General features: G+C 40.4%; 1 protein-coding gene across 1 annotated transcript in view; it reads right to left on the reverse strand.

Annotated features, from left to right (window-relative positions):
* Nucleotides 1–14,384, reverse strand: part of KDM2A (lysine demethylase 2A) — a 94,535-nt gene that overhangs the window by 46,111 nt on the left and 34,040 nt on the right. The window contains exons 5-7 of the mRNA XM_015826007.1: nucleotides 7,609–7,687; nucleotides 4,839–4,885; nucleotides 4,322–4,500 (exon numbers count right to left, since the gene is read on the reverse strand). Of these exons, the coding sequence (XP_015681493.1) occupies nucleotides 4,322–4,500; nucleotides 4,839–4,885; nucleotides 7,609–7,687 (305 nt within the window). The remainder of the gene's footprint in view (nucleotides 1–4,321; nucleotides 4,501–4,838; nucleotides 4,886–7,608; nucleotides 7,688–14,384) is intronic.

The following is a 14,384-nucleotide window of genomic DNA, read 5'->3' on the forward strand; positions in this document are numbered from 1 at the left end:
AGGCCACCCCGAGTGGGGAAAGCCAGATCCCCATCAGCGCCATGGCCCCCCAGTCCCAGCTAAGATTGTGTGCCTCCCCCCATCTCTGCTGGGCCTGGGCAGCCATGACTCTGATGGGGATCCAACTTTCCCCGCTTGGGGTGGCCTTTTGCCTGCTGGCCCTGGGTGTACTCTGCCATCTCTACTTGGGGCTTCCTAGCCGACTGCTTTGCCTCCTTCGTGCTGGGCGGGCCTGCAGCCTAATGGACCTGCGTTGGCGGCTGCGGCAGGTACCGAGGTGTGCGAGGGGAATGCGTTCCAACCACAGGCCAAGGGCAAGACCCTCGAGGGGGCTGAGATGACCAGTGGCGACCTGCTCTCCAACCAAAAAGAGAAGGGACAGAATAGGCATGTCCGGTGGCTTGCATCATGTGCCCCCGACTCCATGTGCTGCCGGTGCCGCCACAGCGCTGCTGCTGGAGGGCCGGCCCAGTATTCACAGCAGGCTATGCAGTCCCTGCTGCCGGATGCCGTCGGCCCCCATGTGCTCACTGCCTCCTGTGCGCGCGTCTTGGGGTCTGCTGGGCTAGCTGGGGCTGGAGCCAGGGTGGCGGGGGCCAGTCCCTCACCGTCTCCAGGGCATCCCTGGGGACCAAATATTGGCCAATTGGGGGCCGGATTTGGTCCGCGGGTCTGACATGTCTGCCCTAAATGGCATGGGATCTGGTTATCTGTGGGACTCCCTAAGAATATCCACCCATCCCACAAGATCAAAGAGGGTGAGCATGCTCCAAGTCCCCTTCTTAAAATTTTGCTGTCTAGCAGGACTTTGGAAGCATGTTTTTTCCGTGGCTGCCCTACCTTGTGGAACATTGTCCTGCTGGCAATTTGCCAGGTCTCCACCCTTCAAGCCATTTGGAAGGCTAAGACTTGGCTTTTGACTTAAGTGCTGGGATTACATTGCTAGTAGGCATGAAAGGAGGGTACTTGAACTTGCTGTGAGGCATCCCAGTGGGCATGACTATGGCACGGGGTATTATTTTATTGTTTTCTGTTTATGGTTATTTACTAGTTTTATGGTTGTTGCAAGTTGCTTAAGATGGATGGCCATATAAATCTTTTAAATAAATAAATAAATAAAATCTACTATGTATAAACAGGGAGCAAATGCAACATTCGCTAGCACTGATGATGTTACCTAGTCAGATAATAAAACATCTGCAAGCAAACAAGCAAGCATCAAAGATTCCATATATCATACCATCATCTACCCCAGTGATGGCGAACCTTTTAGAGACTGAGTGCCCAAACTGCAACCCAAAACCCACTTATGCATCGTCGAGTGCCGGGTGGGCGTGGCCCATTAGGTGGACGTGGCTGCGATGGTAACAGGAGACTGGATGGGACTAAAAAGTTCAATCAATCAATTCCAACTTTGCAAGATCTTTTTTTCCCCGCGAGAAGTTGAAATTGACTGATTGATTGAACCTTTTTTTGTGCACATGGCGGCGGAGGCCTAAAGCGAAAAGGTTTTATAAAACCCAGCTGAAGGCCTAGGACTGGGGCGACGACGCGCGTGCCCACAGAGAGGCCTCTGAGTGCCGCCTCTGATACCCGTGCCATAGGTTCGCCACCACTGACCTACCCGATAAAATCAACAAATGTTAAGACATAAAGCACATTCAAAATCCTGACAAAATACAGTCAAAATAAAACATACCAATATGAAGAACAATTGCTAAGAGATCATACAGGGGAACCACCATTTTTACCGCTGTATTTGTCAAAAGCCAAATTTAATAGAAGCCCTTAACTAATTTCTTAAATGACAGGAGAAGGTCATGCTAACCTCAAGGAAAAAGAGAAACCGATAGGATCGTACAACCACGTGAAAGGCTCATCTTTACACTCTTGTTCCCCAAACTCAAGCTTAAATTGAGACTGTACCCAAAGCAAATGCAGCCAGGCAATAATGCTTCCCATTCCACTTCCATCTTGCACTTATCCACTCACAACTTTACTCCCAAACATCTATGCCAGCAGTATTCCAACTGCCTGTAATAACTGAGCCACACCCTGTTGTTTTCAAGGATGTCCTAACGTCCAGAGGCAGCCATATCCCACCCAGGCTCTTGGCTTACAAAAGAAAAGGCTACAACAAAGGGAAGCGGCGTAAGCGGATAAGAACAAATCTATCTAATCGGTAAAACCCAAAATTAAAGTTTCATTTTTTTTCCATCTCAAGTCCAGAAGCAGTTTCCAAGTAGAAACAAAAGTACTTATGTTTTTTTTTCTTTTATCAAAGCAGTCAATTTAGCCATCTCTGCTATCTCCATCAACTTTTGCAGCCATTCGTCCACTGTGGGGATAGAAGTATCCTTCCATTTTTGTGCATAAAGTAGACTTGCTGCCATCAACATAAATAACATCAAAGTTCCAAATTTTTTCCCCAAGTCTTTTTCCATTAAAGGTTTCTGGTTTTTATCTTAATATCCACTTTAAGAATTTTCTATATTAGAATATGAATCTTACTCCAATATTTCTTTGCTACACACATATTCACCACAAATGATAAAAAGTCCCTTCTTTACATTTACATTTCCAACATTCGTTTGAAATACCTTTATACATTCTTGATAACTTCTCTGGTATTAAATACCAACGGTACATCATCTTATAGAAATTTTCTTTTAAATTATAATTTAGTGTAAATTTTAAACCTTTCATCCACATATTCTCCTATTGTTTAAGCATTACATTATATCCAAAGTTCCTTGCCCACTGAATCTTACAATGCTTTACATATTCACTTTCCAAATTCAAATTCAATAATGTTTTATAGACCTTAGTAATAATATGTTCATCACTACCATACAGTAAAATTTCCAATTCATTTTTAACAAAGTTAAACCCATAACTCTTTTTGTCTAATTTAAATCTTTCTTTCAGTAGTAAATATGTAAACCAGTGACAGACATGGCCTTCTGATTCTAGCTCTTCCTTAGACTTGAGGGTAGGATCATCAAAATTAAAAGATATTATTTTACCATAAATCCACCGGTACGGCTTCATCACCATTCCTTTTCTAAAAAAGTCTTCCTGGGGAAGGACACCCAAAGAGACATCTTCGCAAAAAAGCTTGTGTTATATTTATTCCAAACTCTTAGAATGGCACTTCTAAGAAAATGGCTGTTGAAATCAACATTTACTTTAACCTTGTCATACCATAAATAACCGTGCCATCCAAATCTTAATTCACGACCTTCTAGTTTACAGTATTATGTAAAAGTAAAAAGCTGAGGTTTGATGTTATTATCTTATTCTACTGCACCAAAGGGAGTCAGAAGTCAATGACTTCCCCCCTCCTTTTTTATACTCTTCCTTTCCCTTTTTCCTCCCCTATTTTTCATACTATTTGCTTTTGTATGTTTGTATTCTATATTATAAACTAATAAAAAATGAAAATGGCCAAAAAAAAAAAAAAAAGGAAAAGGAAAACAGAATAGGGAAGCGGAAACTGATAGGGAAGTGGAAGCAGACAGGGAAGCTGGAGATTGGAGCTATTCCAGGCAGACAAGAGGATTATCAGTCAATTGCCAGGACCACAAGCTAAGGTGAGCCACCTATCGTGGCAGGATTCCTGCCTGGATCCTGGAGCTTTCCTGGGAGTTGACAGCAACCAGAAAAACAGCAACCATACTGAAGCAGCACTTCATCCCCATTAATGTAAGAACTTTTGGAAGAAGGCAAAGGTTGTATGGCACTTTAAAGACTTTGGAACTTTTATTAAGTATTGTATTAAATACATACTTATATGGAAATATGCTAGATGGAAATATAACCTTACAAAATCTTTAAGGGGGGGAGCAATTGCCTATTGTTGGGAAAGGTGTGTGCGGCAATAAAGCACTGTGTACAGATCTGCTATGCTGTGATGTGTCCAGACCTTAGAAAATAAAGAACCCTCACCTAAGGGTAACCCTTCCACTCTTGAGTCCAAGATTTCCAGCAATCAGACATTCAGGATCAAGGGTGGGACATTATGATCACAGAGAGAGAAAAGCACATTATCCCCCTCCCTTCCTTTACAATGGCAACCTTGATAGTTCCCATCAGCATTTCCCTCTTTCTATTGCTGTAGAAGACCCCCTCCCTTATATTTTAAGTACACAATTAAAAATGCATTTAGCAGCTCAATAAGTTATTCAGATATTACCTGAATCCATATGGCTTAAACCATGACCCAAATTAATACTATGGATTCCCTCATTTGTTTAAATGATCTTCAAAATAAAATAAAATAAAAAAGTACTGTCAATGGAAAGAAAAACACCAAACTAACCGTAGTTGGCCTTTGCACCAGGTTCTCAAGCCGGGTATGGCTGAACTCTAAGCTGATAACATTGTATAGCTTCTCTCGCTCTTCCTCTGGTGTTTCATAGTAGCGTGCCCACTGAGCCATGGTCATCTCAATATCCCTTTGTGTGTTTACATCCATGACATCCACCATCCTACGACTCCCTACCGGTTGATAAGATAAATAGATAATTAATTAATTTCCGGTAATACAGTCTAGCCCAAGACAGGCAGGAAGACACATAAAACATGGTTTTTTAAAAGGGGTGGGGGGGGGGGAGATAAAGGGCGTATAAAGGACAAGATACAGAACAATTATCCAAGGCCTTCTGATTTAGAGGTGCTTAATTTAAAACAAGCATTTTTCAATTTTTTTTTTCTTTCAAGACCAGGGATTACTTCACAATTTAAAAGTTCTGCCAAAATTAAATTCTACACATAAATTACATACCAGCTTTTATCTTGACCCGCCTGTTTAATTTAGAAGAAAAATGCATAATTACCTACATAGAGTCGTACATCACTCACACTAAAGTCTGGCTCTGGCATCCTGAAACAGACAAAAATGTGTAGCAGTCACGCTATCAGTATTCCCTGTGCACAGTTTAATGCTGTGAGTCTTTTATCTATCTCTCTTACAAGTCTGCTTCAAAACTATCCATCATGAAAAACCAGAGATATAACCAAGCCCAATTTCTTACTTTTCTTTGAAGTCTCCAATACAATTTACTATTTTATTTCTCTGAATAAACTTTTTCAGTAAAGAAGCACTTGAACTGTGGATAAGTGGTTCCATTCTTGGCTGAAGCAGCTCTTGCTGCAAAGAGGTAGTGGATGAATTTTGAACACTTCTGTAATATTTATACTATCAAGCCTTGTAAAATTCCACGTTGTCTTATTTATTGATTGAGCACTGACAACATGAAACTTCTGCTTTACGACACATAGGAATGTGAAATGAGATGCTCTTCATATCAAGTGAAGTACTGAAAATTCTTTAGCATTCAGACAAGATTCATAGTTGGCTTTTTGTGTGTGTCAGGAAGTGGAATTCAACTATTCAGGACCTGAATGCACATCCTGTTAAAACGCATATGCAGTCTTTACCTAATATACACACCTCATAGACAGATTCAGCATGTATCTAATCTACCTGTTGACACTGAATTTTTACCTCTACTACTTAGCTTTGCTCTCCTAACTGTATTATAAGAAAGTGAAGTCTTTTCTTCCTTGTCTACTAGGGAAGAAAATCTCATTGTAAGGCAAGTGCATGAATATGGAAAAATTTGTAAATTGATTATGTAAGTGAGTAACTGAAAGAGAAAAAAATGGATTGAGAAAGCATTGGAAAAACCTCTCTCCATGCAACCGGTCCTTGGTGCCCAAAAGGTTGGGGACCACTGTTCTAGGCTGTTCAATAATATTACTAGGCTAGGATTAGATGTGGGATGGTTGTGATTTATAGGAACTCTTGCTAATTATCTAGATATTCCCTTTGACAGCCAATGGGTGGCCAGGATAGTATAGAGATGCTATCAGTATACTTTACATCCCACTATCTTAAAAACTTCCTATTAAGGTAGTCAAGATGAATGAGCTTTCAATTCATTTCTTAAAATTCTGGTCCTGAGGATTTCAATGAATTACTGAGGCAGCCAAGTTAGAAGCTGCTCACAATTTTGTGTCTTCCAGGATAATAAAAAAACCTTTCCAAACTGATATCTGGCCCCATGTTGAATGCTATATGCTGGATTTCGTATTCTGCTTGGGTGGAGCTAATGATCTTAAAGTGAGCAAAGTCTATTTATCTTGGTTGCCAGGGACATCACTCTCTAGTCAGTTTTACATCAGTGCCCTGAATAAAACCTTAGCAGAGCGAACTGGATAAAATGGTCCAACTCTGCCATCTGCTGGTTCCTAATAGTTTCTTCTAGCAAGATCCAGTTAATGTCTACTGTAATTTACTTTATTCCTATCCTGCCTTTATTATTTACAGTATATGAAGATGCTCAGAACAATTGCTTCTAATAGTTCAATTTCAAGAAAGCAATATGTATCCTCAAACGTTATCTAAGCTGAATGGGCTGAATAAAGGAAAAGTTGATATTCAATCCAGGCAAAATGGGAATCCTGTTGACGGATACAAAACTGCATTTGAGGAATTGAAGTTCAGTCTTGGTTTGGAAGAAGCTGCACTCCTTTTAAAAACAGATCCATAGTCTGCTGTTTGATCCTTAATAATAACAGATGTGAACTACAACTAAGAGCCATTTGACAACTACAGTTAATGCATTAGCAACAATTCTTCCTTAGCCACAATCACATATGGCAGTAGTTATTCATGCATTGCTTACATTTTCTCTTAACTACTGCAATGCACTCAATGGGGAAATTATACTTGAAAAATATGTATAAAAAGCAACAGATACACACTGTAGCACTAAATTAACTAATACCAAGTAGAGCAGACATGTCAAACTTGCGACGTCATGTGACTTGCTCCTGATAAAGTTTTTTCTTGCAAATCTCTTATAGAAATGCCAAACTTTTGAAATTTCTTTAAGCTATTTGTTTACAATTTGTTTCTCATCAGCTGACTGAATGGCAAATACAATCAAGAAAACAATGAGGTTTTAAGACTATCAATCTAAGAATGCTGGGATCCAGTGCTAAGTCCAGATCCCAGTTTGCATAACACTGATCTAGAGATAATTGGCTTCCTCCAAGTTAACACATATTTAACGCATTATTTGTGTTATCTATCACATTGTTCCAAAATTCATGACTGGATGACATCTTCAGATCCAGGGAAGGCATTTTAAGGACAAGATTGTACCTTTCAAACTGGTATATATCATTCCTCACTGAAATGAGGCAATAGTTTCTACACAGATTTACTATTTCTGATAGAACTGGCCAGTCATAATGAAGCAGGCAGCAAAAATCTGGCCTGATCCCCCAAAACATTTTATTTCTACAGTAACTAAAAGTGGACTCACAAATTATGACCAGAAACCTTAAAATCTCAATAGATCTTACACTAAATATGGGCATCTAATTTGAATACATGTAATTATCTTTAACTTCAATATTATGTGCATTAAAATAAGCTTTAGAATAGCCAGTTGAGTCTTTTCCTATGCTAGTCCCATCTGCCATTCTCAGAAACTTGGGAAAGCACAAACAAAGCATTCTGGCCCAGTAACACTATCTCATCAGGGAAAATAGTGACTTTGTTTAATATCAAATTGTTATTGTTCCACCACTCACTTTATTCCAAGACCATCGCAATTCTTGAATATCAAAGGATCTCTTAAGCCACCACGTTGAATGTACTCCGCAGTGAAGTCTGTTCAAGAAAAACAAAGGCTGGTTAGAGAAACCCCAAAAGAGAGCTGGAATGAAAAGATAAGAGGGAAAAATGAAATGATTTTGCCTACTTAATTACTTCCCTATTTTTGGGGAAAAAATTGTTATTAGCAAACTTAGGATTCTATTGGCACAGATAATGAAATATAACTTTATTGATATACGAATGAAGAGCTGGCTTATTTATTAAACATATCTGCTATGTATTATCCAGAACTGTTGTGGAAAAATAGGTAAGATATAAATATTTTTAAGTGTATAATTGAGCTGGACAAAGAGACATATGAAAATTCTTAGCCATATTATCCACTATAACAGATATATATATCCTGGGGCACCAGGGCCCTATAAGGGTCCTAAAGACTTGTGTGACCTAAAATTCTGTCAAAATTATAATTTTTTTTATTACAACAGAAGGAAAAATTATCCAAATATAATACAAATGAACCATTCATTACAGTTTCAAATAGGGCTTTTAACTACAATATGGCTCCTGCTCAAAGAGCAGGTGGCAGATGTGGCTAGGAGGGCCTTTGTATACCTTTGGTATGCCAGGAGGTCCTGCGCACAGCAACTCACACCCTTGTAACCTCTAAGTTAGACAACTGTAACATGCTCTACATGGGGCTGCCCTGAAGACCATGAAAACTTCAAGGTGCTGGTGGTTACCTTTAAATATCTAGATGGCTTGAGATTGGTGTACCGGAAAAATCTCTTTTTTCCAAGAGTCTCTATTTGTCCAATTAGAATTAACAGAATGGGCATGCTGCAGATCCCATTAGTCATAGAGTGTCAAGTAGCAGAGATCAGAAGATGAGCTTTTTCCACAGTGGCCCCTGCTCTATGGAGCAGCCTCATTTCGGAGGTTTGAATGGCTCCAACCTTACTAGGCTTTCCTAAGCCCCTAAAAACCTATGTTACCATGCTTGGGGTGCTGAATGTGTTATGGGCCCTGTTTTTCCTGACTGTATTGCTAACTGGCCAAGTATCATGCTCCTATGTACAGTGAAGGAAAAAATTATCTGATCTCCTGCTGATTTTGTACGTTTGCCCACTGACAAAGAAATGATCAGTCTATAATTTTAATGGTAGGTTTATTTTAACAGTGAGAGACAGAATAACAACAAAAAAATCCAGCAAAACGCATTTCAAAAAAGATATAAATTGCTTTGCATTTTAATGAGTGAAATATGACTTAATAATTGGTGGCAATCACAGAGATCAGATGTTTCTTGTAGTTGGCCACCAGGTTTGCACACATCTCAGAAGGGATTTTGTCCCACTCCTCTTGCAGATCCTCTCCAAGTCATTAAGGTTTCGAGGCTGACATTTGGCAGCTTGAACCTTCAGCTCCCTCCACAGATTTTCTATGGGATTAAGGTCTGGAGACTGGCTAGGCCACTCAAGGACCTTAATGTGCTTCTTCTTGAGCAACCCCTTTGTTGCCTTGCCATGTGTTTTGGGTCATTGCCATGCTGGAATACCCACGACCCATTTTCAATGCCCTGGCTGAGGGAAGGAGGTTCTCACCCAAGATTTGACAGTACATGGCCCTGTCCATCGTCCCTTTGATGTGGTGAAGTTGTTCTATCCCCTTAGCAGAAAAACACCCCCAAAGCATAATGTTTCCACCTCCATGTTTGATGGTGGGGATGGTGTTCTTGGGGTCACAGGCAGCATTCCTCCTCCTCCAAACACGGCAAGTTGAGTTGATCCCAAAGAGCTTGATTTTGGTCTCATCTGACCACAACACTTTCACCCAGTTCTCCTCTGAATCATTCACTGCCACTGTTCACTGGCAAAGTTCAGACGGGCCTGTACATGTGCTTTCTTGAGCAGGAGGACTTTGCGGGTGCTGCAGGATTTCAGTCCTTCACACTGTAGTGTGTTACCAATTGTTTTCTTTGTGATTATGGTCCCAGCTGCCTTGAGATCATTGACAAGATCCTCCTGTGTAGTTCTGGGCTGATTCTTCACCGTTCTCATGATCACTGAAACTTCACGAAGTGAGATCTTGCATAGAGCCCCAGACCGAGGGAGATTGACAATTATTTTGTGTTTCTTCCATTCCATTTCTTCCAATAATCACACCAACTGTTGTCACCTTCTCACCAAGCTGCTTGCCGATAGTCTTGTAGCCCATTCCAGCCTTGTGTACGTCTACAATCTTCTCCCTGACATCCTTGGACAGCTCTTTGGTCTTGGCCACGGTGAAGAGTTTGGAATCTGATTGATTGACTGCTTCTGTGGACAGGTGTCTTATACAGGTAAAAAGCTGAGATTAGGAGCACTCTCTTTAAGACAGTGCTCCTAATCTCAGCTCGTTACCTGTATAAAAGACACCTGGGAGCTAGTAATCTTGCTGATTGATAGGAGATCAAATAGTTATTTTACTCATAAAATGCAAATCAATTTATAACTTTTTTGAAATGCGTTTTTCTGGATTTTTTTGTTGTTATTCTGTCTCTCACTGTTAAAATAAACCTACCATTAAAATTATAGACTGATCATTTATTTGTCAGTGGGCAAACATACAAAATCAGCAGGGGATCAAATATTTTCCCCCCCTCACTGTTTACTTAATTTGGATGTTTTTAGTATTTTTATTGTTTCAAAATGTTTTTAGTATTTTAAACTGTAATACATTTTTTGAATTGTAAGCTACCCAGAATCATTGACTTAGATGGGTGGCTATAGAAATTGAATGGATGAATGAATGAATAAATAAATGAATAAACAGGAGATTCAAAGAGTAAAACAAAACTCCCATGTTTAACTTCTTACCTCCCATTTCTTCAACATAAACTGAATAAGGATTCTTTTCAATGGTTAAACAAGAACAAAACAAAAACAACCCAAACAAAAACTTTCTTATAAAATGCCCCTTTCCTTGTTCCCCCAGCAATTGCACATATTCGCTGGAAGTTGTGAAAAGATATGCTTAAAACTTCATATATGGAGAAAAGCAGATGGATGGCCATGTAAATTGAGTAAAATCAATAAAAATCGATCAATCTGGAAATCTTAATTCAAGCAAGATTAAGAAGAGAAGTATGATATTTTATCACTAGTTTATTTAGATATCAGAAATGAGGTCTGCAATTGCTCCAAAATTTTTATAATTTCAAAGTATCATTTCCACTTTTGGATATTTAGTTTAAAAAATCATCATCTTCTACTAGCCCAAATAATAGCATTCCACAGATCACATATTAACATTACTAATGTCAAGCTAACACATGAAATACCATTAGTATTCCAATCTCCATACTTAATTAATTATATCCTAATAATTTTTGCCCCAGGAGTGCTAAAACTATTTATTCTGTTGGAAAGGCTGCTGTAGTTACTTATGCCATGCTTGCACAGATGAAGCTAATAAGGAGAACAGGAATGTTTGAATACTGATAATAAAAAGCATCACCACAATGGAGGGGGGGACATCACCACTGCCTGGTTAGGAAGCATATATTCTTCTGCTTTCTATACCACAATTGTTTTAAAAAATAAATTGTTACACTTAAGCTAAACATACCACGACTATTTATTCAAAAGAAGTGCTTTGGAATTCATGCATGCATAGTACCTCTTGGCTATCCATTAAAGCAGTTCTTTTTCAGTTTCCTGTGCCTCTGAATAATTTTCAAGGCATGCAAAGCCTTACAAAATAAATAGAACAACAACAAAAACACTAAAATTGTTAAATAGGGGGGTAGGGAAGAATCAGTCAGGGAGTTTAACGATTAGTAAATAGTATATGGCTGTCAAAATCCGGACTTTGCAAAGAGTTTCAAATCATTTAACTTTTAATCAGCTGTCTGGAGCATTAATACAATTGCCTCATTTGTCAGTAAGTGACACATTATTTACTTATTTAAACCATTATATGGCCGCCCAGGTTATCCAAAATTACTCTGCACAAAACATTCAACAAAACCTAACAAAAGGAATACAAAATAGCAGTAGTACTTAAGACTTATACACTGCCCCATTGTGTTTTACAGCACTTTCTTAGTGGTTTACAGAGTCAGCATATTGCACCCAATAATTTGGGTCCTCATTTTACTGATCTCAGAAGCCTAAGTCAACCTTAAGCTGGTCAGGATCAAACTCCTGGTTATGGGCAGAGTTAGCCTGCAATACTGCATTCTAACCACTGCGCTAAACAATAAAACAGCAGAGTCCAGCATACCAAAAACCAAGGAAAGGATCATCTCTTAATAGCCTTTCCAAAGGTCAGCATTTACTGGATGGTTTATAAGTATGAGATTACCATCCAGTTTAGCCTCTGAAAGAGTGACATTATTAGATCCATCATAGATTGGTATTGCTCGAAGGAACTACCGTGTTTCCCCGAAAATATATTTTTTTTGCCTCCAAAAGAGGCACTGGGTCTTATTTTCGGGGGATGTCTTACCCGCTTACCCCAGGACCGCCATAGCCAGGCCTGCCACACCCTGACACCTGTTGCGCCATCACCTGACTTCTTCCTCATGGCGTGCTGTGCTGGTACTGCTGCTCGCATGGCATGCTGCACTGGTGCCGTTGCTGCACCAGCACGTGCCATGTGATGTCCTGCCACAAGTGGCAGCACCGGCAAAACATGCCATGTGGCCTCCTGGCACAAGTGGCAGCACCGGTGCGACGTGCCATGTGGCCATCTGCCATGAGCTGCTACCAGCAACCAGAAGTGGGCCAGTAGCCACATAGGCTCTAATGGATGGGGCTGTTGCTGCCATAAGACAAAGCAGGTGTCGGGGCCTGGGAGGCCTGGCTGTGGGGGCCCTGAGGTAAATGGGTGTGGAGCACATGGGGCAGTTCCAGCCCCCACCCCAGCTTCATTTTTACATGTGTGCCTCGCCTCACCTTGTACAACTAGACCAGGGGTAGGCAACCAAAACACTCAAAGAGCCACTTGGACCTGTTTTCCACCGAAAACAAAACACTGGGAGCCATAAAACCCTTTTGATATCTAAAATGAAGATAACACTGCATATATGCTTTTTTACCTTTATTATAGGTATTATTATGATATGTATGTATGTATGTATGTATATATGCATATGTATGTATATATATGTGTATGTATGTATGTATGTATGTATGTATGTGTATATATACATATGTATGTATATATATATCATAAAGGTAAAAAAGGACATATGCAGTGTTATCTTCATTTTAGATGTCAAAAGAGTCTCTCTGTCTCTCTTCCTCTTTCTCTCCCTTTCTTTCTCTTTCCTCTCTCTCTTTCCTCTCCTCTCTCTTTCTCTTTCCTCTCTCTCTCTCTCTTTCCTCTCCCCCCCTCTCTCTTTCTCTCTCTCTCCCTCTCTCTCTCTCTCCCTCTCTCCGATCTTCTGCTCACCTGGCAAGCTGGCTTCAAGTTGTTCTCCAACAAGCTGACACACATTCTTATTGGGCTAGCTCAGGGGTAGGCAACCTTGGCTATTTTATGACTCATGGACTTCAACTCCCAGAATTCCTGAGTCAGCATAGCTGGGCTAGCTAGCTCTCTCCTGCCCTTCCGGCTTCCTGCAGAGACGCAGCAAAGGGAGGAGCGCCGCCCAATAAACTTGTCAGCTCGTCGGAACAGGGTGAGGCTACTCTCTTTTACATACACACACACACACACACACACAGAGAGAGAGAGAGGGGGGGGGCTCTGGCTCTGTCTCGCTCTGGGAGCCGCAGGTTGCCGACCTGTGAACTAGATGGTGGGACGGAATGGGGGGGGTCTTAACTAGGGCTTATTTTGGGATAGAGCTTATATGAGGCGCAAATGTAAAAATAAAGCTAGGTCTTATTTTTGGGATAGGTCTTATTTTGGAGGAAACATGGTAGTACAACCTGACATATGTTTGTCAGTATAAACTTCCTAATTTCAAAGATGTATACAATATATACCAAGAAAGTACTACTTTCCCCTTATTACATTCTAATTTAATAGATTTATTAAAGGAGATTTCAAAAGTACTTGCAATCTATATGGAAATGGTGCACACATAGACTGAAAGGAACTTACTTTTTTTTTGAATATATTGAAGTCAAAATCTATTCATTTATATTTTCGGAAGAACATTCATTTTAATGGTGGCTATCCTACCCATTAAAGATAACTGTAGTTTTCCACATTTTCCCAAATCACACCTAATTTGCACCATTAATTTATCATAGTGTGATGTATCTCGCTGTCAATTGGATTCCCAAATATCTTATTTTTTTCGTGGTCTGCATATTTATCTTTCCCTCCAATTCTATTTTTTGCTCTTCAGTCATATTTTTAACTATCATTTTTGTTTTATCCTTATCCTGGCGGGGAAGGCTGAGGAATTTGTACAATATCTGCATGACAAAGTCGCTCGGATCCGAGAGGGTTTGGACTCCGACTGGGTGGTCCCGGGGGAGGAGGCAATGGCAGGCCTTGAGACTGTTGTATGGGAGGAGTTTGACTTTGTGGCTCCCGAGGACGTGGACAGGGTCCTGGGGGGACTGAATGCAACCACATGTTTATTGGACCCGTGTCCCTCCTGGCTGGTACTGGCGGCTCGGGAGGGGACACGAGCCTGGCTCCAGGGAATTATAAATGCTTCTTTGCGGGAGGGTGCCTTCCCCGCAGCCCTAAAGGAGGCGGTGGTGAGGCCCCTCCTTAAGAAGCCCTCCCTGGACCCAGATGTGTT

The sequence above is a fragment of the Protobothrops mucrosquamatus genome, unplaced genomic scaffold, assembly GCF_001527695.2.
Source record: "Protobothrops mucrosquamatus isolate PMUCROS unplaced genomic scaffold, P.Mucros_1.0 scaffold2928, whole genome shotgun sequence".
Taxonomy (NCBI): domain Eukaryota; kingdom Metazoa; phylum Chordata; class Lepidosauria; order Squamata; family Viperidae; genus Protobothrops; species Protobothrops mucrosquamatus.